This window comes from Macaca thibetana, chromosome 2 (genome assembly GCF_024542745.1).
Source record: "Macaca thibetana thibetana isolate TM-01 chromosome 2, ASM2454274v1, whole genome shotgun sequence".
Taxonomy (NCBI): domain Eukaryota; kingdom Metazoa; phylum Chordata; class Mammalia; order Primates; family Cercopithecidae; genus Macaca; species Macaca thibetana.
In genome coordinates this window covers 45,057,828-45,081,671 of record NC_065579.1, presented here as the reverse complement: position 1 = coordinate 45,081,671, position 23,844 = coordinate 45,057,828, and the positions used below count along the sequence as shown (strand labels likewise).

Here is a 23,844-nt window from a genome sequence, read left to right as displayed (position 1 = left end):
TGAGGCGGAGGTTGCAGTGAGCCGAGATTGTGCCACTGCACTCCAGCAAGTGAGACTCTATCTTAAAAAAAAAAAAAAAAAAAAAAAAAAAAGTTGGGAGATTACCAGGCACAGTGGCTCACTCCTATAGTTCCAGCATTCCAGCACTTGGGAGGCCAAGGTGGGCGGGTCACTTGAGGTCAGGCGTTCAAGACCAGCCTGGCCAATATGGTAAAACCCCATCTCTACTAAAAATGCAAAAATTAGCTGGGCATAGTGGCACGCACCTGTCATCCCAGCTACTTGAGAAGCTGAGGTGGGAGGATGGCTTGAATCCAGGAGGCAGAGGTTGCAGTGAACCGAGATCAAGTGATTGCAATCCAGCCTGGGTGACAGAGTGAGACTCATTTCAGGAAAAAGAAAAGGTCTGGGAGACTCCCTCCCCCTCAATGATGGAGAATGGGTTAGAGAAAAACAAGCCCAAAGGCAGATAGGCAAGCTAGAAGCCTGTTGAAGTAATTTAGGCAAGAGGTGATAATGGTCTAAAACTAGAATGGTGGTAAGGGAATTTGGGGGAAAGTGGATGGGTTTGATATTTAGGAGATAGAATCTAGTCCTTATCTTTTAAAGATATAAACTGAAGTATCTGCAGATAAATTTATATAATGTCTAGACTTTTCTTTAATCCAACTGAGGAGAGAGAAAATGAGAAAGGTGATTATAGATGAAACAAAGACTAACCATATGCTGATAGCTGATAATCATTGATTGGGTGATGGGCATAAAGGAGTTCCTTATTGTGTCTACTTTTATATCTATTTGAAAGTCCCCATAACAAAAAGTTAAACAAAATAAAGTGCCTGGGAAATGCAGAAGGGAAAATATTCAGTAGGGAGATAGACATAGGAAATATAAATCTTGGAGAGAGATAAGGGAAGAGCAATGAATTTTGGAGTGAACAGCAGACGGAAAGTTAACTGAAGCCTTGAGTGTGAATGAAATAATAAAAAAGAGAAAAGAACCTAAGTCAGAATCCTGAGGAATACCAACAGTAAAGGGAATGGCAAAGAAGTGTTGTTAAGAAAGAGTCATGGAGTCCAAAGAAAGCTTTCCAAGAAAGCAGGAGTGGTCTACATTAGGGGTCTCCAACCCCTGGGCCACAGTACTGGCCAGTAGCCTGTTAGGAACTGGACCACGCAGCAGGAGGTGAGTGGAGGGCAAGCAAGTGAAGCTTCATCTCTATTCACAGCAGCTCCCCATCACTGGCATTACCGCCTGAGCTCAGCCTCCTGTCAGACCAGCAAGGCATTACATTCTCATAGAAGTGCAAACCCTATTGTGAACTGCACATGCGACAGATGTAGGTTGCACGCTCTTTATGATAATCTAATGCCTGACGATCTCTCATTGTCTCCCATTACCCCAGATGGGACCATCTAGTTGCAGAAAAACAAACTCAGGGCTCCCACTGATTCTACATTATGGTGAGTTATTATATATTACAATGTAATAATAAAAAGTGCAAAATAAATGTAGTGTGTTTGAATCATCCCGAAAACATCCCTCCACCTCCCTGTCCATGGAAAAACTATCTTCCACAAAACTGGTCCTTGGTGCCACAAAGGTTGGGGACTGCTGGTCTGTATTGTCAAATGCTGCTAAAAGGTCAAATTCAAGAACTGTCAACAGACATATGAAAGTCATGGGTGACTCTGGTGAGAGGCACTTAAGGGGTGGGAGGGCAAACAGGACAGAGAGTATAGTATATGTAGGTTTAGGGCTGAGTAGAAGGTGTAGAAATGGAACCAGCCTGGATAATACATGAGTTACTAGAGGGAGGATGTCTACTTGGAATGCTGACTTCTTGAATCAACACTCATTTGTTAAAATACTGCTACAGATGTTTGATTTCTCTAAATGACCTGCTACTCTCCTTTTATTCTGTCCTACACCCTCCTGCCAGATTCAAGTGTAGCTTTGACCATCACTCTTTATATAAAATCTCCCAGAGCCTCTCCACTACTTACTGAAGTCTGTACAAATGTTTCAGACTACTCTAAATGTTCCCTCATACCAGCCGAAGGGGACCGTGTCCCTCCCTCATTATGCTTTTTGCTTATACTGCTGCCTCTAGTTAGAATATATTCCTTCTCCCCAATTTTTGTCTCTTGAATTCCTCCTCATCCTTTAAGTCCAATCTCAGATATGGTGACACCTTCTCCTTGAGCTCCTTCCTGATCCACCTCTTCTTTCCACTGAAGTAGATTGTGTCCTCTATTTTTCCAATACATACTGTTTATATCCCTCTCCTAGCATTCACTGGATTTCGCTTTGCTCTTGTCTATGTTCTCATTACATCCTTTCTGTATCCACAAATTGTGCATTACCTGAAATTAACTTTTTTTTTTTCCTCTGAGACAGGATTTGGCTCTGTTGCTCAGGCTGGAATGTAGTGGCGAGATCGTGGCTTACTGCAACCCTGGTTTCCTTGGCTCAAGCCATCCTCCTACCTCAGCCTCCCAAGTAGCTGGGACTATAGGTGTGAGCCACCATGCCTGGCTGAAATTAACTTCATCTTCCTCATCTTTGTATCTGCCACAGAAGTACCTAACCCAATATCTTGCACAAAATGACTTTTTGAATTAAATGGGATTCCCAAGGCTCTACTATTTATAAGGTTTGCAGGTTTATACTGCTTTTTAGAACTACCATGCTATTCAGCTATTGCCTTCCAGATAGCATTCTAATTTTTACAATCTTTCTTCCTATGTTCTAAAAATATATTTTTAAACTATTTTTCAGATATGCTATTTAAGTTTAAAAATACACTTATTTTAGTTTTTAAATGCATCAGTTATTTAATTAGGTTCTTGGTAAGAAATTTAGAACACCAGTTTGCTAGGACAAACTCCATTCACCAGGACAAACACAGATTGCAAGTAGCCCTGGAGCTGAGGAATAGCTTTGATTTTTGATAACATTCACGAGTCCACAACTTTCTAATTTTTTTTTTTTTTTTTTTTTGAGACGGAGTCTTGCTCTGTCACCCAGGCTGGAGTGCAGTGGTGCGATCTCCACTCACTGCAAACTCTGCTTCCCAGGATCAAGTGGTTCTCCTGCCCCAGCCTCCCCAGCAGCTGGGATTACAGGTGCCCACCACCACGCCAGGCTAATTTTTGTATTTTTAGTAGAGATGGGGTTTCATCATGTTGGCAGGCTGGTCTTGAACTCCTGACCTCAAGTGATCCACCTGCCTCAGCCTCCCAAAGTGCTGGGGTAACAGGCGTGAGCTAGCACACCTGGCCACGAGTCCACAGCTTTCTGATCAACCTTCCATTGCTCTGTAATCTTCTATTACTCTCTTTCTGTGTTGACGATGTCACTTTGCCAGTATTTGGGCTTCTGTAGCACCATCTTCTTGAGGCAAGCATTGGTAAGATGTTTTGGAATTTTCACATTGCTGATTTCAATTTTGTGATGACCTCTGGTGTATTCTCCACAGAACCTGAATAAGGACCAGAGGTCCAGTCACAATTAATAAGCCACTCCTCAGCTGCTCCACTAAAACCAGCCTCTTGCCTCTGTGGTGCCCAGTGAGCATGAGCAGAATGATCCCAGGAGAGAAGCTAGTTTGCAGTTTTCTCTGTGCTGAGGTGTTTCTGTTTGTTTTTCCTGTGGTTCAACAACAGCTTTCGAGGTACCTCTTTGAAGGATCTAGGCGTTTTCTGAAGTTTACTTCACAAAAAGTATCACCATTCTTGTTGCCACCAACTGGGTTTGTAGCAATGGCAAGAAACTTTTCCTTTTTCAATTCTGGACTTTCTTCTTTTTCTTTTCAATTCTGGATTTAGTAGCTGAGTACTTCCTCTCGTACCTGGACTTTTTGACATAGCAGACTGGGAATATCTGCCAAGTCCTCTGATGAGAACAGGATTTCGGCTGCAGTGGGGCTTCCCTTTCTTTGGCTTTTTAGCTTTGAGGTTACCTTTTTTTTTTTTTTTGAGACAGAGTTTCGCTCTTGTTGCCCAAGCTGGAGTGCAATGGTGCAATCTCAGCTCACTGCAACCTCCGCCTCTGGGTTCAAGTGATTCTCCTGCCTCAGCCTTCCGAATAGCTGTGATTACAGGCGCCCACCATCACACCCAACTAATTTTTTGTATTTTTGGTAGAAACGAAGTTTCACTATGTTAGCCAGGCTGGTCTCAAATTCCTGACCTCAGGTGATCTGCCTGCCTCAGCCTCCCAAAGTGCTGGGATTACAGGTGTGAGCCACCGCACCCAGTTGAGGTTACCCTTTTTAACCTTGCCACTAGCATCAGCCTTCTTGGCTTCAGGTTTCTTCTCCTTGGTATCTAGCTTCTCAACTTTTTCCCCCACCATCTTGCAAGAGAGGAAGGAGCTATTTTTTTTTTAAATACATGTTGGAATATCCTAGCTATGCAGATACAAATAGTAATATAACATCCACCCAAATATAACATTAAATTTTGATTCAATAATAATTAATTTAAATTCTACCAAAAGAAAACCCTTAGTGATATGTTGAAGCTTCATCATTTCATTCCCTTCTCTCCCTTCCACAGGTGCAACTATCCTGGAGTTGATATCTATCTCTGCCAACCATGTTTTCATACTTTTATCATACATATTTGTATACACAACAAACACAAAGCATTGTATTGTGGTTTTAAGATTGTATATAAATGATATGACACTGTTTTGTATATCTTTGAATTTGCTTTTTCAATCAACATAGTTTTCAGGATTCATCGTTGGCAAATGTGGTATAATTCATTCATTTTAACTAAGAAATTATATGCCACTTTATGACTTTACCACCTCTTATTTAATCTTTGCTGTAGTCTTGTGAGGTAGACATTATTAATCCCATTTTACAGATGAAAAAATGGAAGTACTAAGAGATTACGTAACTTTACTGAGGACATACAGTTTCTAGCAGATGGAATGAGAACTTGTGTAGGGACTGTAACTCCCAATCCCATGTCCTTTCTACTAAAACATTCAGTGATTCATTCAACAAATGTTTACTGAATACCACCTATGTGCCAGGCACTGTTTTAGGTCCTGGGTATCTGATAGTTAACAAAATAGACAAGACCTTGCTCTCCAGGAGCTTACATTGTAACTGAAGAGAAACAATAACATAGTATGTCCCGGTGTGGTGGTTCTCACCTCTAATCCTAGTACTTTGGGAGGCAGAGGCCGAGGTGGGAGGATCGCATGAGGCCAAGAGTTTGAGACCAGCCTGGGCAACATAGCAAGACCTTGTCTCTACAAAAAATAATTAGCCAGGCGTTGTGGCATGTTTGTAGTCCCAGCTACTCAGGAAGCTGAGGCAGGAGGATCAATTGAGCCCAGGCTGAAGTGAGAGAATCGCTTGAGCCTGGGAGGTTTAGGCTGCAGTAAGCTATGATTGCAACATTCATTGCATTAGAACCTGGACAACAGAGTAAGACAATGTCTCTAACAAAAAAAAAAGAGGGCGAGAGAGAGTGTGTATATATGTTGTCTATATGAAGCTCTTTGGTGTTATTTTGGCAAACACATGAAGGAAAAGGGGCAATGACAGAATGGCGTTCAAGGCAGAGTACAGCAAATGGAAAGTTCTTGAGGCAAGAGCATATTTGGCTGTCATTACATCACTTTTTTAAAAGATACTGTATCAGTTAACTATCCTCATGTACCAAAGAACAAATGTAAACATACTGCATGACTTTGAGTGATTAACTACCTAACTTCGACATGTCAACAATCTCTTATAGTGATCATCTTTCCAATAAATTGAGCTAGAAAATGTGTATTGCCAAAACCCATTGCTTTACTTTAAAAATTAAATCACAGGTTGTGGATGCCCGTAATGGTGGCATTTCCACACATAGTACTGCTGCTGATTTGATGAGACACAAATATAAACCAACCCCATTTTTAAATATTAAAGGTTGGTAGGGTCCTCAAGGAAACCTAAGAGTGACTTCAAGTTGAAAAAGAATGCTTAGAAGGAAAAAAACAGGGAGAGCCCACCTTTTGGCCTGTATCTCTCAGAAAGAGGGACAAGAGCGGTGGGAAACTGAGGAACTTTTAAAATGTGAGAGCGTTACTCTGGGGAAATCTGGAGTCTACTCTTGGCCTTTACTCGCTGTCATCGTTCTCACATTTGTGAAGCGAGAGTCTGGGCTGGCGGCCCTCAAGCCCTATTCTCCCCCGATCCGGGGATGTTGCTTCGCTGTGCCTCCCAGGCTTGAGAACAGTAGAGTCTGGCCGCTCAAAACGAAAGCTTCACGAACATTGCTCGCTGGGTGCTGAGAACGAAGGCTGACGCTACCCGGGAAATTCGACCGACGCGCGCCAGCCCGCTTGCCCCGCCCGCTAACGGCTTCCCGGCTTCCCCCGGGTCCTAAGCAGAAAATACGCAGGGCCTGGCAAACTGGGCCAGTAGCGGCTTCCGGGAGGAGTTTTGGCTTCCGCAAGGCTCCGTCGGGCGCCGCGCTCTTCCGGCAGCCGTAGCTTTGGAGACACCGGGAACCCGAGTCGGCGTGGTTGAAGAGTGCCGCGCAGCCCCAGCATGGGGGAACATGGTGTGGAGCTGGCTTCCATGATCCCCGCCTTGCGGGAGCTCGGCAGGTAGGGGTAGGCCCAGCCTGGGTCCTGCATCCTCCTCCTCCGGTCCCGGCTGGGGTTTCACATGCTCTCCCCTCCCCTGCCGCGCCATGGCTGGCATCCCCTAAGTCCGCGCTGCGGCCCTTGTGGAGATGCTCCGTGGCTGATTTGGGCGCTTCTCCCTCAGAGTGCCAGTTGATAGGACATGGGGCGGTCGCCACAAACCTGCGGGAAGCCGGTCCGTAGGGGAGAGAGGCGTCTGCTGGCCCTGGTTTACCGCAGCAGCCCGTGGGTGTTAGCCCCGACCCGAGAATTAGCCCCGACCCGAGAGTTTGCTTCCTGCAGCTGGAGGGAAGAGTGCCTGATAATCGCTTTCTGGTCACTTTTCTACACTCATTTCCTTCTCGAAAATCTTTTTCCTTAGACGAGGGACTTGACCCATCAGGTTCTGTTCTTCGTGATCACTCGTGGAGGAATTGGTTTTTAGCCTTACATTTTGTCCCCAAATTGTCCTTGGAAGAAAATCACCGCTTCTTATTTTCTGCAAGTGACATCACTTGCTGGAACAGGCAATTTTTTTCTTTGAAGTCACAGTACGTACTGAAGATGTGACCTCCTTCGTATTGATCGTCCAGTTCCCGATCCGTTGTTTTAGTCAGAAATTGGAGAGATAGACCTCAGGGTCCACAAAATCTCAGCGTGCACAGAGTGTTGCCAAAATTTGGAGACGATTTAATATTTGGTTTGCAAATGCTTGTTGTCTGTAAACCTCGTGAAAACCAGTATCTTACCAAAGAAGGAGGGAGAGGGGTTGATGGCTGCCACACCCCTTCAATACACAGGCAGGCTTCCCTGAACCAGGCCTAAAGACTCGGTAGGGCTTGTTTTGTTTTGTTTAATTCTAACCTGTGAACAAGAAATAAATGAGCTCGTGGTGCTACTGCAGTTAAATTATCAGTTGGAACAACTGCTTCCCAGTTTCTTAAACTGTTTGAAAACTTCCCACACAAAGTCAAAGCTGACATTAAGCCAATGGGATAGCTACTTCTCTTTCTTTTTGCAGCGCAGTTGTGTTCATTTCCACTGGTTGGCCATCCAAATAATCTAGTTTCAATATATGAATAAGAGGATAAATGAAGGGATCATTCTTGTCCTAACTGCGTCACTATTTTTGAGTGTATGAATTTTTTCCACTTTTTATCTGCGGCAAATATACTTCGTGTTTAGTTTACAAAATAACTTCTACATCTCTAAAAGAAGATGAAGAAAAGTGATCATTGTAGGAAGGTGGTTTACAAATTTCATCTTTCAGGCTCACTGTGAAGCTCAGTATGTTTTTCCCACTTTGCTTTAAAGTAGAATTAGCTGGTTAATACTTCTCTTCCCTCTTGCGTCTTCCTCCGTGGGTCCTGTTAATAAAAATAATTGGTTCTTGGATTATATATAGTCTGTTCATCAGTAGAGCTTATGTTACCTTTCATTTATTTGTAGCTATTCCAAGAGAAAGAATAGAAAAACTGACCCATAGAGAGTTGTCTAATAGTTTTTAATTGTCATGGCTTTTTCATTAAAACTACTTGAATCAAAAAAGCTGATCCATTTTCATAGTATGTCCATGACATAGAATGGAATAAGTGTTACCACTGTTTAAGAAAAAGGGTCAGAGAAGTTGAAGAACCAAAGGCACAGCTAGCAGATACCAGAGCTAGGTTTCAGATTCAAGCTCTCAAGGCCTTTTCTTCCAAAATGTTTTCCTTTAATTGACTGTGGCAATTAGACTACTGAAAAAAAATGAGATACTAGTGTTCTAATTTATGGACTGCTCTTCCTCAGTCCCTCAGATAAATTTTGTCCTATTGTTTTTTTGCTGTTAGCACTCTGCTCTGCATAGTCTTGCCAAATGACCTTTCCACTTTCCTGCCTTCAACCATAATCTGCTATTTGATGACTCCTAATATGTTTTTCCAAATCATGTCTCCTATAGAATTGTATATTTACTGTATACTGGCAGTTTCACTGAGTGTCCTATGTGTAGTTAAGAGTCAGCATATCCAATACAAATTCTCCACATGTCCTAACCTTCATAAGCTTTCTTTTTTTAAATTAAAAAAAATTTTTTTTTCTCTTATTCATTGAAGTAGAGCTATCTCAGTAAATGGCACCATATTCACTTATTTCTCCAAAACAGAAATCTAGAAGTCATTCTTGACTGTTCTCCCATGTGCTTTTAGACTATGTCCTTGGCCCTCTTTTAATCTGTGCTCTCTTCCCAAGTAATCTTACCTAATCTCATTACTTTAAATGTCATCCATATGCTGATAACTCACAAATTTATATTTCTAGATCAGAGATACATATTAGGTCGCTTACTCAACATCCACACTGGGAAGTGAAAATTAACATATGCAAAGCAGAACGCCTGATTTACTGCCCTTGAATTTGTTCCTTCTCCCATGTTACTGTAAATATACCAACCAAAAGCCTAGGAGTCATCCTTGGTTTTTTCCCCTTGTCCCTTAATAATCCATAAGTTAGTTCTGACAACCATATGTTTAAGATACATCTAGAATCTAACACTTTTCACTGTCTCCACTGCTACCACCAGAATTTTTTACCTAAAGTATTACAGTAAACTTAGTTGATCTCTCCATTTCTACTTTTACCTACTTACAATAGATTTTCCACTCAGTAAAGTGATTTTTCATCTATTAGTCGTATTGTAAGTTTCTCCTACACAAAACCATCCTTTGACTTTCCAGCACACTTAAAATCACTATAAAATCCAAACCCCTTACCAGGCCTCTAAGGTCCTACATAATCTGTCTTAGCCTGCCTCTGACCTCATCACCTTCTGTCCCTCTTTTGCTTACTTTAGTGATACTGACCTTGTTTCTCCAGGACATCAAGGCTGTTCCTGCCTTTAATCGTTTGCTGTTCCTTCTATCTGAACACTGGATGGTTTCATTTAGATGTCATTCAGAATCACCTTCTCTGATTTTCCTGCAGTTGTAAGACATTTTCAAATGTGATAGTTGCTATTAAAATGTTAAATGGAACAGTGGGATATGGATGAGCTTCTGAGGAGCAGCAGCATTAGCCACTAGAGATTTGGATGGTGTAAAGAAGCTAGTCATGTGAATCTGAGATTAAATAGGAAGTACAAAGGCCCGTAAGTGGGAATGAGCCTGCTTTTTTTTTTTTTTTGAGACAGAGTCTCGCCCTCTCCAGTGGCATGATCTCTGCTCACTGCAACCTCTGCCTCCCAGGTTCAAGCGATTTTCCTGTCTCAGCCTCCCTTTCCTGTAGCTGGGGCTACAGGCTTGCACCACCCAGCTAATTTTTGTATTGTTAGTGAAGATGGGGTTTTACCATGTTGCACAGGTTGTCTCCAACCCTGACCTCAAGTGATCCACCCACCTCAGCCTCCCGGAAGTGCTGGGATTACTGGCGTAAGCCACCGTGCGGAGCCTGAATGAGCCTACTTTTAAAAGAATATTAAGAAGGCTGGAGCACAGGGTGCAAAGAGGGGAGTGGTATGAGTTAAACAGGGAGGGGTAGGCAAGGGCCACATCCTTCAGCACCTTAGAGGCCAGAAAAAGGAGTGAGATTTTATTGTATAATGGGAAACCATTGGAATCTTTTAAACAGGGAAATAACAATTGAGTTCATGTTTTTTAAAACTTGCTTAATTTTTACTCCCTTAAAGTCCTTCAGTGCTTACACATTGCCTTCAGTGTAAAATCCAAACTCCTTAGCCAGTCCTTTGAGGTTTGACCTTATCTTCCCTCTTCAGCTGCATCTCTAAAGGCTTTAGCCATATAGAGCCTCTTACAGTTTCTAGTGCTTAGACTACCCCCTCTCTTACCCTTATTTTACCTGCTTTGTCCCTTAGGGATTCAGTTTTGTATCACCTCCTTAAGGAAGCCCTGACTGATAGGGCCCTGCTCAGGACTGAGTGTCTCTCTTGTGTTCTTTCTTGGGCCTATCAGTTCTTAACCATAATTACTTCTTGTTTGTCCTTTAATCTGCAAATTATTTTAGGGTAGGTGCGTTCTATCTTGGTTATCCTGGTATTTGATGCTTACCTCAGAGGAGGTGCTTAAGCTTTATATAATACTTACATTAATACTCACGTTTTATAGTATACTTTTGAAAAGTTACACCTTCTTAGCTCAGTTCCAGGGTAGAAGTCTAGAAGTCACAAAATAAGAAATGCTCACTCCTGTGAGTTTTCTTTCTTTTTTTTTGAAACTGGCTCACCTGTTGCTCAGACTAGAGTTCAATAGTGTGAACACACCTCACTGCAACTTCTGCCTCCCGGAGTCAAGCGATCCTCGCACCTCAGCCTCCCAAGTAGCTGGGACTACAGGTGTGCACCACCATGCCTGGCTAATTTTTGAATTTTTTGTAGATGGGGTTTCACCATGTTGCCCAGGCTGATCTCAAACTTCTGGGCTCCAGCGATCCACCCACCTCAGCCTCCCAGAGTGCTGGAATTTCAGACATAAGCCACCACGCCTGGCCAAGTTTCTTTCTTCTGTTAGTATATCTAATGAATGGTAATCTATTTACTTTTTTTCTAAAACTCATTTTTAAAAATTACACAAATAATACATGAGTACATAATCTTTACAAAATGAAACTTTGTAAGAAATTCTGACCACTACCCACAATCCTGGCTCCTCTTCCCATGTTCCTCTTTGTTCACATTTTTAAATGATACTTGTGAAATTACCCTTGGCTTGTCACAGTGTCTCCTGACTTTGTCTAAAACAATTCATGTTACCTTGTAATTACAGATTTTGAATTTTTTGTTAAATTTGTGATGTCCTATACTACGGTAGCCACTAGCCAAATGTGGCCATTGACCACCTCACATGTGGCTAGTCTAAATTGAGATGTGCTGTAAGTATAAGATACACAGTGGGTTTCAAAGACTTAGTACCAGAAAAAAGAATGTAAAAGATCTCATGAATAATTTTTATATTGATTACACATTCAACTAATATTTCAGATACATTGTTAGGATCAATTTTGTTTTTTTTTTTTGCCTATCTCTTTTCTTAATGTGGCTACCAGAAAATACAGAATTGTGGCTTACATTATATTTCTATTGGCCAGCGCTGATTTAAATAAGATATATAGCACTAAGTTGTTTTGCTTTCATATGCAAATGTAACTACTTGTTCTTTGATTCTTTTTTTTTTTTTAAGGACTTTATTTAGTAGCATATACAAACTTGCTTTTTTTTTTTTTTTTTCGGGATGAAGTCTCACTCTGTCATCCAGGCTGGAGTGCAGTGGTGCGATCTCAGCTCACTGCAACCTCTGCCTCCAGGTCCCAGCGATTCTCCTGCCTCAGTGCCACAGCCTCCCATGTAACTAGGATTACAGGCGCCTGCCACCACGCCCAGCTAATTTTTGTATCTTTTAGTAGAGAAAGAGTTTCACCACGTTGGGCAGCCTGATCTGGAACTCCTGACCTCATGATCTGTCCGTCTTGGCCTCCCAAAGTGCTGTGATTACAGGCATGAGCCGCCACACCTGGCCCTTTGATTCTTTGTGTCTACAGTTTGTATTACTTAAAAACATTTGTTAATTTCAGTAAGTTTTTCTGTTAAGCAAGTTCTAGGTGATGTAGCGGAGGCAAAAAGAAATAAAATGCATTCTCTCTCCTATAAGAGCTTACGGTCTAATGGCACTTCAGGAGATACAGAGAAAAATAAAGCACAGTCTGCCACCCGTAGGAGCTTATAGTCTAGTGGCAGGGAATAGGTAAATACTCCACAGGTCCAGAGGGCTATACATTAGGAATGAAGAAACCACAAAATTCAAGAAGGTTCTTATGAACCATTCATTCATTGAACAGTTTTTTGTTTTTTTTTTTAAAATGTCTACTATGTACCAGGACCAGGGATGAGTTCTTTTTTTTTTTTCTATTTTTTTGAGACAGGGGTCTGGCTCTGTCACCCAGGCTGGAGTGCAGTGACACAATCTCGGTTTACTGTAGCCTCCACCTCCCAGGCTCAAGTGATCCTCCCACCTCAGCCTCCTGAGTAGCTGGGACTACAGGTGTGTGCCTCTATACCTGCTCATTTTTCTATTTCTTTTGTAGAGACAGGGTTTCACCATGTTTCTCAGGCTGGTCTCAAACTCCTGAGCTCAAGCAGTCTGCGCAACTTGGACTCCCAAAGCACTGGGATTATAGGCATGAGCTACCATGCCCGACCAGGATCAGTTCTTTTATGGCATTTATTAGCTGTAAATGCCATTGGTCCTATATGTAATCAATTAGGATTGGACTTTGTGGTTTGAATAATAAAAAAAAATCAGGGTGGCTCACGCCTGTAATCCCAGCACTTTGGGAGGCCGAGGCGGATGGATCATGAGGTCAGTAGATTGAAACCATCCTTGCTAACACAGTGAAACCCCATCTCTACTAAAAATACAAAAAATTAGCTGGGCGTGGTGGCACGTGCTTGTAGTCCCAGCTACTCGGGAGGCTGAGGCAGGAGAATCACTTGAACCTGTGAGGCGGAGGTTGCAGTGAGCCGAGATCGGGCCACTGTGCTCCAGCCTGGGTGACCGAGTGAGACACCATCTCAAAAGAAAAAAAAAAAGGCCAGGCGCGGTGGTTCATGCCTGTAATCCCAGCACTTTGGGAGGCTGAGGCCGGCGGATTACCTGAGGTCAGGAGTTTAAGCCAGCCTGGCCAACATGGTGAAACCCCGCCTCCACTAAAAATACAAAAATTAGCTCGGTGTGGTGGCACACGCCTGTAATCCCAGCTACTTGGGAGGCTGAGGCAGGAGAATTGCTTGAGCCTGGGAGGCGGAGGTTGCAGTGAGCCAAGATCATGCACTCCAGCCTGGCCGACAGAGCAAGACTCTGTCTCAGAAAAAGAAAAAAAAAATCACTTTTTCTTTTACCACTATTTGAGATAATAAGTGGGGAAAATGTATGAACATTTTACAGTGCTATATAGAAATAAATTGTGACATATATGAAATATATACTATTATTTATAAGTAACCGTCTGTCTTACTATACCCTAAGCTGTTTTGTCAGAAGTGATGGACTTTGCTAATCACTGACACACAACCTTCTGTGAATCCTCTAGGTAGAGTTAATCATTCCCTGCTTTGGGTGTACATGGTACTTGCTTTTGATTATTTATTTATTTATTTATTTATTTTTTGAGACTGAGTCTCGCTCTGTCGCCCAGGCTGGAGTGCAGTGGGGCGATCTCGGCTCGCTGCAACCTTCACCTCCCAGATTCAAGCGATTCTCCTGCCTCAGCCCCCGAGCAGCTGGGACTATAGGCGCGCGCTACCGCACCCAGCTAATTTTTGTGTTTTTAGTAAAGATAGGGTTTCACCGTGTTAGCTGGGATGGTTTAGATCTGCTGACCTCATGATCCGCTTGCCTCAGCCTCCCAAAGTGCTGGGATTACAGGCGTGAGCCACCATGTCCGGCCGCTTTTGATTATTTAAGTGCATTCCTCTCCTCTCCCCAGCAATTATTCTGAGTTCTTTGAAGCAGAGGATGTTGTTTTACTTGCCTTTTGAATTTATTAAATTATTTGCGTCTATACCCATCCTTTCTTTCTATGTTTATGAAAGAGTTACCCTCCTGTCCAAGAATTATCTTTTTACTTGTATCTGGTTCCAAGAAGAGGAGTCAAATCTCAAGAATCGGTTGCTCTAAGGGAGAAACAAAACAAAGCCCGCTTGATCTCATACAGTTCTTTAGTTATCACCAACTCTGCTTCTCTTCATTTCATGATCAAGCTTTGGAAAGAACTGGCTCTTCTCAGTAGTCACATTTCATTAGCTTTTCAGCCCCTTGCAATCTGGCTCCTGTCTTTACAGGAAAACTTTAAAAGTCCAAAAGACATACAAAAGTGAACTCAAAATGGATCAAATACCTAAACATAAGAAATAAAACTGTGAAACACTTAGAAGGGAACATAGAGGGGGCCAGGTGTGGTGGCTCACACCTGTAATCCCAGCACTTCGGGAGGCCGAGACGGGTGGATCACCTGAGGTCAGGAGTTCCAGACAAGCCTGACCAACATGGAGAATCCCCATCTCTACTAAAAATATACAAAATTAGCCAGACGTGGTGGCACATGCTTGTAATCCCAGCTACTCAGGAGGATGAGGCAAGATAATTGCTTGAACCCAGGAGGCGGAGGTTGCCGTGAGCCGAGATCGTGCCATTGCACTCCAGCCTGGGCAACAAGAGCAAAACTCTGTCTCAAAAAAAAAAAGAAGGAAACATAGAGGGAAAGCATTATGACATTGGATTTTGGCAATGATTTCTTTGATGACACAAAGCACAGGCAGCAAAATAAAAAAGGAGATAAATTGAAATTCATCAAAATTAAAAACTGTGCATCAAAGGGCAGTATCAATAGAGTGAAAAGGCAACCCATGGAATTGGAGAAAATATTTGCAAATCATGTGTCTGATAAGGAGTTTAATATCTAGAATATATTAAGAACTCCTACAGCTCAACAACAAATATAACCTGATGAAAAATAGAAAAAGAACTTGAATAGACGTTTCTCCAAAGATGATATACAAATGGACAAATAAGCACATGAGAAGATGCTCACAATTACTAATCATTAGGGAGATGCAAATCAAAACCACAAGATACTGTTTCACACCAATTATGATAGCTATTAATAAAAAAACAGTTGGGGCCGGGCGCGTTGGCTCACACCTGTAATCCTGGCACTTTGGGAGGCTGAGCGGACAGATCATGAGGTCAGGAGATTGAGATGAGATCATCCTGGCCAACATGGTAAAACCCCATATCTACTAAAATACAAAAAATTAGCCAGGCATGGTGGTGCATGCCTGTAGTACCAACTACTTGAGTGGCTGAGGCAGGAGAATTGCTTGAACCCGGGAGATGGAGGTTGCAGTGAGCTGAGATCACACCACTGCACTCCAGCTTGGTGACAGAGCAAGACTCCATCTCAAAACAAACAAACAAACAAACAAAAAACCCACAAGAAAACACAGTTGGGCATGGTGACTCATGCACTTTGGGAGGCATAGTGGCTCCCAGCACTTTGGGAGGTCAAGGCAGGCAGATCGCTTGAGCCAAGGAGATTGAGAACAGCCTGGGCCAAGTGGTGAAACCCTGTCTGTACAAAAAATACAAAAAATTAGCTGGGTGTGGTGACATGCACCTGTGGTCCCAGCTACTCAGGAGGCTGAGATGGGAGGATCTCTTGAGGTCGGGAGGTTGAGGCTGCAGTGAGTTATGGTTACACTACTGCACTGTAAACTGGGCAACAGAGTTAGACCCTGTCGTCAAAAGGGGAAAAAAAATTTAAAAAACACCCAGAAAATAACGTGTGTTGGTGAGGATGTGGAGAAATTGGAACCCTTGTGCACTGCAGGTGGGAGTGTACAATGGTACAGCCACTGTGGAAAAGGGTATTAGAGTTCCACCAAAAATTTAGTTTTTATGTGCTTCAGAAGGGAGGAAGTGAATGCTGATTGGTCCATGGGCAGTCATGGGTGGGCCTGGAAAAAGCGCCATAAGTTCTCACTGTGGTCATGTGACTGGCAGCCAGGCCCCCAGGCTTCAAGCCATTCCTGGCTTAAAGGTAGGTCTTCACTGGGGGCCCACCCTTTTCCACCCAGGAGCCTGTCTACTTCCTGCTGCCATCAACCTGCCGCCCACTACACCCAGGCTGTTCGTGCCGAGGGGCGCCTACAGGCCCATACTGAGCTGCCCTCAGCCCACCGCTTGGCCTGCCCATAGGCGCCCGAAGTCCAGAGGGTGCTGAGGCAGCAGGGGGCTGTTGTGTCAGTGGCGTCCTGAGCACTTGCACACCCGGCCTGGTCGTGACAACACCTGGGCTCCACCACAACTTTGCTCCGAAATTGGTGTGGGCGCCGGGAGCGGGGAGAGGCCAGGCGGCGGGAGCAGGCACTTCCAAGTCTGTGAGGGCAGGGGGCCTTCCCGGCCCTGGAGAGAGCAGGGATGCCTGGGTTTGCAGCCATGGTTGGATGGCTGCAGCTGCACCCCGGATGGCTGGGCTCCCGACCCTGCAACTCGGAAGGGGGTTGGAGCTTCCACCTCTCTTGCAACTCAGAACGGGGTGGGGCTTCTGCCCACTGGCTCCAGGGAGCGAGCAGCCCCAGCCCCTTATTGCAGCGGGCATCATGGCAGTGGCCGCTCCAACTGGGCTGCCACTGCCATTAATAGCACATTTCAATTTGTACTAATCACATTTCAAGTGCTTAGTAGTTACTTGTAGCTAGTGGCCACCATATTCAGGTCTAGGCTTTGCTGATTGGATCTCTTTACTATTACTTAGCATATTTTTTTTTTCTTGTAAGTTGGTAACATTCAGATTTTCTTTTCAATTTTTAAACAGAATACTGTGAATATCAACATTGATGCTAAACGCATTTGATAAGTTGTACTTTAGAGAATTTTTTTTGCAAATGAAACTGAGTCACTTTAAGAATTAAAAGCTTTTAATTTGTATTTTAGTGCCACACCAGAGGAATATAATGCAGTTGTACAGAAACCAAGACAAATTCTATGTCAGTTCATTGACCGGATACTTACAGATGTAAATGTTGGTAAGAAACCAATTATTTCTTATATAAACTTTATAAATTGGACTGTTTTCTTTTCCATGTATACATTATAGTAGCATTTTCTCCATGTAGTTTTAGATATAGAGTATTTATGATAGTTACTATTTTCAAGCAAGTTATTTGTTAATATTGCTTACTACTTGTTATGATTAGGCTTTTAAAATAATTCTCTCTTCCTATTTTTTATCTGATTTTCTACTGCTTGCTATGAGTTCTTTGATATTGGATATTATACGTAAAAATATTTGGCTAGTACCAATCACATGGACCCTATTTTGGTTAGCTCTTATGCCAGTGGTAGACTAATAGCAAATGCCACCCAAAAAAACCTCTTTAATTAAGTTACTCTGTAAGTAAGTTCATGCCTGTGCCTGTAGGAGATTATAGGATTATGTGAGTTACTGAATCAATTATTGCCTGTTCGTGCCAATCTGATAGACAGAATATTACCTACCTGGCAAAATGGTGTCACATTTGTCATATCTGTTGAAATTGCATGGAAGGGATAATATAAAATGGCATTAGGCTCAGGGTTTATAATTTGAATTCTAAATTTGGCATAGATTTTATGACTTAGACTAGCCATTAAGCCTTTCTTTTTCAACCAGTAAAAATGATGGGTTGCTGAAAAATAATAAAGGACTGCTTAATACTTGCAAGATGTGTTTCTGTATCGTATTCGTATTCCCTCTGTTTAGACTACTTGCCCTTCCCCTCTCTGACCAACTCCTCATCTAGGAATCATTTCCTTCACAGTGTCTTCCCAGATACCTGTTTCTCCTTATTCTGGATTAGTGCAGTTACCATATTGTATTGTAATTATTAGTTTATTTGTTTGACTCCCCATCGGATTGTGAGAACTTTTGTTTTTAATCCTTAGATTTTAGCACTGCCTGACATGTTATTCCTGAAGTACATGTTTGATAAATGGATGTATGGTGGAGGAATGCATGTGATTTTTAAACATTTAAAATTAGGTAAGACTAGCGTTGGCTGGGCACGGTGGCTCACGCCTGTAATCCCAGCGCTATGGGAGACTGAGACGGGTGGATCACCTGAGGTCAGGAGTTTGAGACCAGCCTGGCCAACATGACGAAACCTTGTCTCTACTAAAAATACCAAAATTAGCTGCACTGGATATAATTCTGGTCACCAAAGTCTGGTCCCTCCCCCCTTTTTTTTTTAATTTTAAGAGACAGAGTCTTGCTTTGTTCCAGGCTGGAGTGCAATAGTGTGATCATAGCTCACTACCGCCTTGAACTTCTGGGCTCAAGGGAATCCTCCTGCCTTAGCCCCCCAGTAGCTGGGACTGTAGGTACACACTACCACTCCCAGCTAATTTTAAGAAAAATTTTTTTTGTAGAGATGGGATCTTGACATCTTATCCAGGCTGGTCTTGAGTTCCTGGGCTCAGGTGATCCTCCCACTTTAGCTTCCCAAAGTACAGAGATTGCAGGCGTGAGGCACCTTGCCCGGCCCACAGTTTGGTTTCTTAACAAAAGGACCATTGTTTAATTTGTCATGACTCTTTAAAATGAATCTTATTGTTTTAGTTGCTGTAGAACTTGTAAAGAAAACTGACTCTCAGCCAACCTCCGTAATGTTGCTTGATTTCATCCAGCATATAATGAAATCCTCCCCACTTATGTTTGTAAATGTGAATGGAAGCCATGAGGCCAAAGGCAGTTGTATTGGTAAGTGCTGTTATTCGTGCATTCACTTGTCATCTGTTTTATGAAATCCTCCTTCTTTTACTGCTCTTGTGAAATATTACAAGTACATAATTACACTTTTTTGGGTCAGCTTTGCTGTAAATTGAAGGAGCAAAATGGTAATGGTTATTTTTCCTTCACATATCCTTATTGTTTTCTTTTTAGTATTGTATACTAGGTACTTAGAAATAATCAAATTTGTTTATTTGCCATTGAACACTTTGGCATAGTTTTCTTTTTTCTGTTTTTGGTAATCTCTTTCTTCTAGATCAGAGATTGGCAAGCTTTAGTCCACAGTGTGGCTGCCTGTTTTTGTGACCTAAGTTTTGTGTTTTGTTTTGTTTCCTTTTTTTTTTTTTTTTTTTTTTTAAATAGGACAGGGTCCCACTATATTGCCCAGGCTGGTCTTGAACTGCTAGACTCAAGGGATCCTCCTGCCTCAGCTTCCTGCATACCTGGGATTATAGGCACATGCTACTGTGCCTGGCTTCATTTTTTGTAAGCAAAGTTTTATCAGAACACAGCCATGCTCATTCTTTTACTTATTGTCTGTGACTACTACAGAGGCAACTTGGGCACTCAAGCCAAAAATAATACTATCTGGTCCTTTAAAAAAAGTTTGCTGACTGCTCTTCTGTATATTGAAGCTTTTCTCTAGGCTTATTCATTATTGCACCTACTACTTTTGTCCCTTCATTGGTGTCTTCATAAAGAGATGCAAAATAAACATTTTTTTTTTTTTGTATAGTGGATAAAGTATTTAAAAATTTTTTGCTCGAACTTTAACTCAACTTTGATAGCATGTCCTCCAAGAAGTTTTTTTCTGAGCACTACTTCTAACTGCTTAGAACTGGCTTGGTTACTCCTTTATTCTCTCTTAGTACTAAGTGTTCTGCATTTCATCTATCGTAGAGGCTATTAAACTGTATTCTAATCATTGGTTTGTCTATATTCTTTCCTACAGTAGTTTTTAAACTACAAGTCATAACCCACTAGTGGGTTATGACATTAGGCAATTACCAGCATTTAAAACAAGATGAAATAAACTAGCAAATATCGGCTGGGCGTGGTGGCTCACGCCTGTAATCCCAACACTTTGGGGGTTCGAGACCAGCCTAGTCTACATGGCGAAACCCTGTCTCTACCAAAACCAAACCAAGCCAAAACAAAACAAAAACATTAGCTGAACGTGGTGGCACATGCCTGTGGTACCAGCTACTCGGAAGGCTGAGGCACACAAATTGCTTTAGCCTGGGAGGCAGAGATTGCAGTGAGCTAAGACCGTGCTGCTGCACTCCAGCCTGGGTGACAGAGTGAGAACCTGTCTCAAGAAAAAAAGAAGAAAATATTAGAGTACATTGTATGTAATAAGAATAAGTACTATTTCATAAGCCTTTTATTTTAAATATTTAAATAAAATGCATGTATATGTACTGGGTCGTGATATAAAATGTTATTTCTTTGTTGCAGTCAAAAAGCTCAAACTGTACTGTGCGATTCATGAGGACAGGACTATGACTGATTTATTCTTGTGTACCTGAGACAGAGTCACCACTCAAATTTTAGTTGAAGGAATGATAATAGCTACCCTTTATTGAACATTTATTTTACTTTGGAACTGTGCTATTTCATGTACATTGTCTTATTTGGTCCTCACAGTAACCCATAACATAGATAGCATTATTCTCCTTTCATACATGAAATTACAAAGGTTCAGAGAAATGAAAAGTTTATACAATTAGTAAGTGGAAAGCTAGGGCCTTGTCTTTTTGACTCCAAAGTTGGTACAGGCATACCTCAGAAATATTGTGGGTTCAGTTCCAGACCACCACAATAAAGTGAATATTGCAATGAAGTAAGTCATGTGAATTTTTTGGTTTCCCAGTGCATATATGTTATGTTTACATTGTATATTAAGTGTGGAATAGCATTATGTCTAAAAAACAATTAAAAATACTTTATTGCTAAAAAATGCTAACGATTATATGATCCTTCAGCAAGTTGTAATATTTGTGCTGGTGGAGGGTCTTGCCTTGGTGTTGAGGGCCTTTCTCTGGATTAGGCTTTGGCTTAAGGGAATGTTGTGGCTGGTTTGATCTTCTTTTTTTCCTACTGGAAATTTCCTCATCTTTTAATGATTTGATCTTCTATTCAGACTATGAAAACTTTCTCCATACCAGCAATAAGGCTGCTTCACTTTCTCATCAATGGTGTGTTCAGTGGAGTAGCACTTTTAATTTCGTCCAAAAACTTTTTCTTGAACAGGTTGGTTGTTTGGTGAAAGAGGCCTAGCTTTCAACCTGTCTTGGCTTTCAACATGCCTTCCTCAGTAGGCTTAATCATTTCTAGCTTTTGATTTGAAGTGAGAGATGTGCGACTCTTTCTTTCATTTGAACACTTAGAGGCCATTGTAAGGGTTATTAATTGACCTAATTTCAATACTGTGTCTCAGGGAATAGGGAGACACAAGGAGAGGGAGAGAGATGGGGAACTGCTGGTCGGTGGGCCAGTCAGAACGCATACATTTATCTATTAAGTTTGCCACCTTATATTGATGTGGTTCATGACAGCTCCAAACAATTACAATAGCAACATCAAACATCACTGATCACAGATCACCATAACAGATATGATAATAATGAAAGTGTTTGAAATATTGTGAGAATTACCAAAATGGGATACAGAGACATGAAGTGACCACATGCTGTTGGAAAAATGGCACTGATATACTTGCTTGATGCAGAGTTACCACAACCTTCAATTTGTGACAAATGCAGCATCTGCAACATGCAATAAAACTGGGTATGTCTGTGTTCTAAACTATTATGTTTCCACTGTGAAAGGAATGTTTTACACTCTTTTGTTAGTGAAGTTTATTCTTTAAAAGTCAATCGTCAAGGATTTAGCAAATGAATTAGCACTTCAGATATACTTGTTTATTTAATATCTTTTTTGTTTATTTCAAAGAATTCAGTAATTGGATCATAACAAGACTTCTGCGGATTGCAGCAACTCCCTCCTGTCATTTGTTACACAAGAAAATCTGTGAAGTCATCTGTTCATTATTATTTCTTTTTAAAAGCAAGAGTCCTGCTATTTTTGGGGTACTCACGAAAGAATTATTACAACTTTTTGAAGACTTGGTTTACCTCCATAGAAGAAATGTGATGGGTCATGCTGTGGAATGGCCAGTGGTCATTAGCCGATTTTTAAGTCAATTAGATGAACACATGGGATATTTACAATCAGCTCCTTTGCGGTTGATAAGTATGCAAAATTTAGAATTTATTGAAGTCACTTTATTAACGGTTCTTACTCGTATTATTGCAATTGTGTTTTTTAGAAGGCAAGAACTCTTACTTTGGCAGATAGGTTGTGTACTGCTAGAGTATGGTAGTCCAAAAATTAAATCACTAGCAATTAGCTTTTTAACTGAACTTTTTCAGCTTGGAGGACTACCAGCACAACCAGCTAGCACTTTTTTCAGCTCATTTTTGGAATTATTAAAACACCTTGTAGAAATGGATACTGACCAATTGAAACTCTATGAAGAGCCATTATCAAAGCTGATAAAGACACTATTTCCCTTTGAAGCAGAAGCTTATAGAAATATTGAACCTGTCTATTTAAATATGCTGCTGGAAAAACTCTGTGTCATGTTTGAAGATGGTGTGCTCATGCGGCTTAAGTCTGATTTGCTAAAAGCAGCTTTGTGCCATTTACTGCAGTATTTTCTTAAATTTGTGCCAGCTGGGTATGAATCTGCTTTACAAGTCAGGAAGGTCTATGTGACAAATATTTGTAAAGCTCTTTTGGATGTGCTTGGAATTCAGGTAGATGCAGAGGTAAGTAATTTTTCAGGTTACTTGTTAAGTATGTATTTTGTTCATCATTTAGTTGTATACATATGTGCAAAATGTAATAATAAGGAAATGGAATATCTTTAATAGTAATTTATATTTGGAACATAATGATTTTCATTGTGTAGTCTGGCTCACTGTTATGGACTTTTACTTTGATTTCAGAAGGATTTGTTGTTTAAGTTGGTAATGAACTGCCAATGGAGTAGAATGTTTCTAAGTAGAATCTGTGATGTGTAAATGTATTTGTTGCATTATTAATTAAAAGGGGGCAGTTATCAACTTAATTGCAGAAGCTTTGATCACTCAAATAGATTTTGTGTCTGACAAGTTATAATCAATCACTTTTAGAAAACCTATGAATGATTAATCATGCCAAATTATGTGCTTTTTTCTGTTTGGACTGTGGGAGTCAGGAAATACAATGAAATCATCAGAGATGCAGTAACTTGATTAAATATTTTAATTTATTAATCTTGCTGGATTTGTTACATGAAAAAAGTTGGTAATTCCCTTACAACATTTTTAATAAGGGAATTAAAATTTATAGCATTTTGGTAAGAGGAAAAACAGGATATAGAGAGAAGGATTTGTCTTAAACCTTCTGAGACTATAGAACCACAGTCTATATATAGACTTAAATAATATAGATCAATTTAGATGTTTGTTTTGTTTTATGAGACTCTAAAAGTAGTTTCACTAGAAAACATCTGACTAACATCTAATACATTCTTGCTACCTATGAATAATATAAATATATTTTCTAAGGAATATTTCTGGAAATTATTTTTTATTTTCTCAGTACTTGTTGGGCCCACTTTATGCAGCTTTGAAAGTGGAAAGTATGGAAATCATTGAGGAGATTCAATGCCAAACTCAACAGGAAAACCTCAGCAGTAATAGTGATGGAATATCACCCAAAAGGCGTCGTCTCAGCTCATCTCTAAACCCTTCTAAAAGAGCACCAAAACAGACTGAGGAGTATGATGACCTTCATTCAGTTTGTATTTAGCCATTAAATAAAACTTTGTTCACTTTTAAA

General features: G+C 41.2%; 1 protein-coding gene across 3 annotated transcripts in view; it reads left to right on the top strand.

The window, feature by feature from the left end:
- Positions 1-6,445: 6,445 nt before the first annotated feature.
- ATR (ATR serine/threonine kinase) overlaps positions 6,446-23,844 on the top strand; it is a 121,206-nt gene continuing 103,807 nt past the window's right edge. For 2 of the 3 annotated variants that reach the window (XM_050778103.1, XM_050778101.1), the window contains exons 1-5: positions 6,446-6,621; positions 17,121-17,212; positions 18,784-18,924; positions 21,910-22,787; positions 23,605-23,783. In XM_050778103.1, the coding sequence (XP_050634060.1) occupies positions 6,563-6,621; positions 17,121-17,212; positions 18,784-18,924; positions 21,910-22,787; positions 23,605-23,783 (1,349 nt within the window). In that variant the 5' untranslated portion in view covers positions 6,446-6,562. Of the gene's footprint in view, positions 6,622-17,120; positions 17,213-18,783; positions 18,925-21,909; positions 22,788-23,604; positions 23,784-23,844 lie in introns of those variants that run through there. The other variant, XM_050778104.1, reaches the window with a different exon arrangement.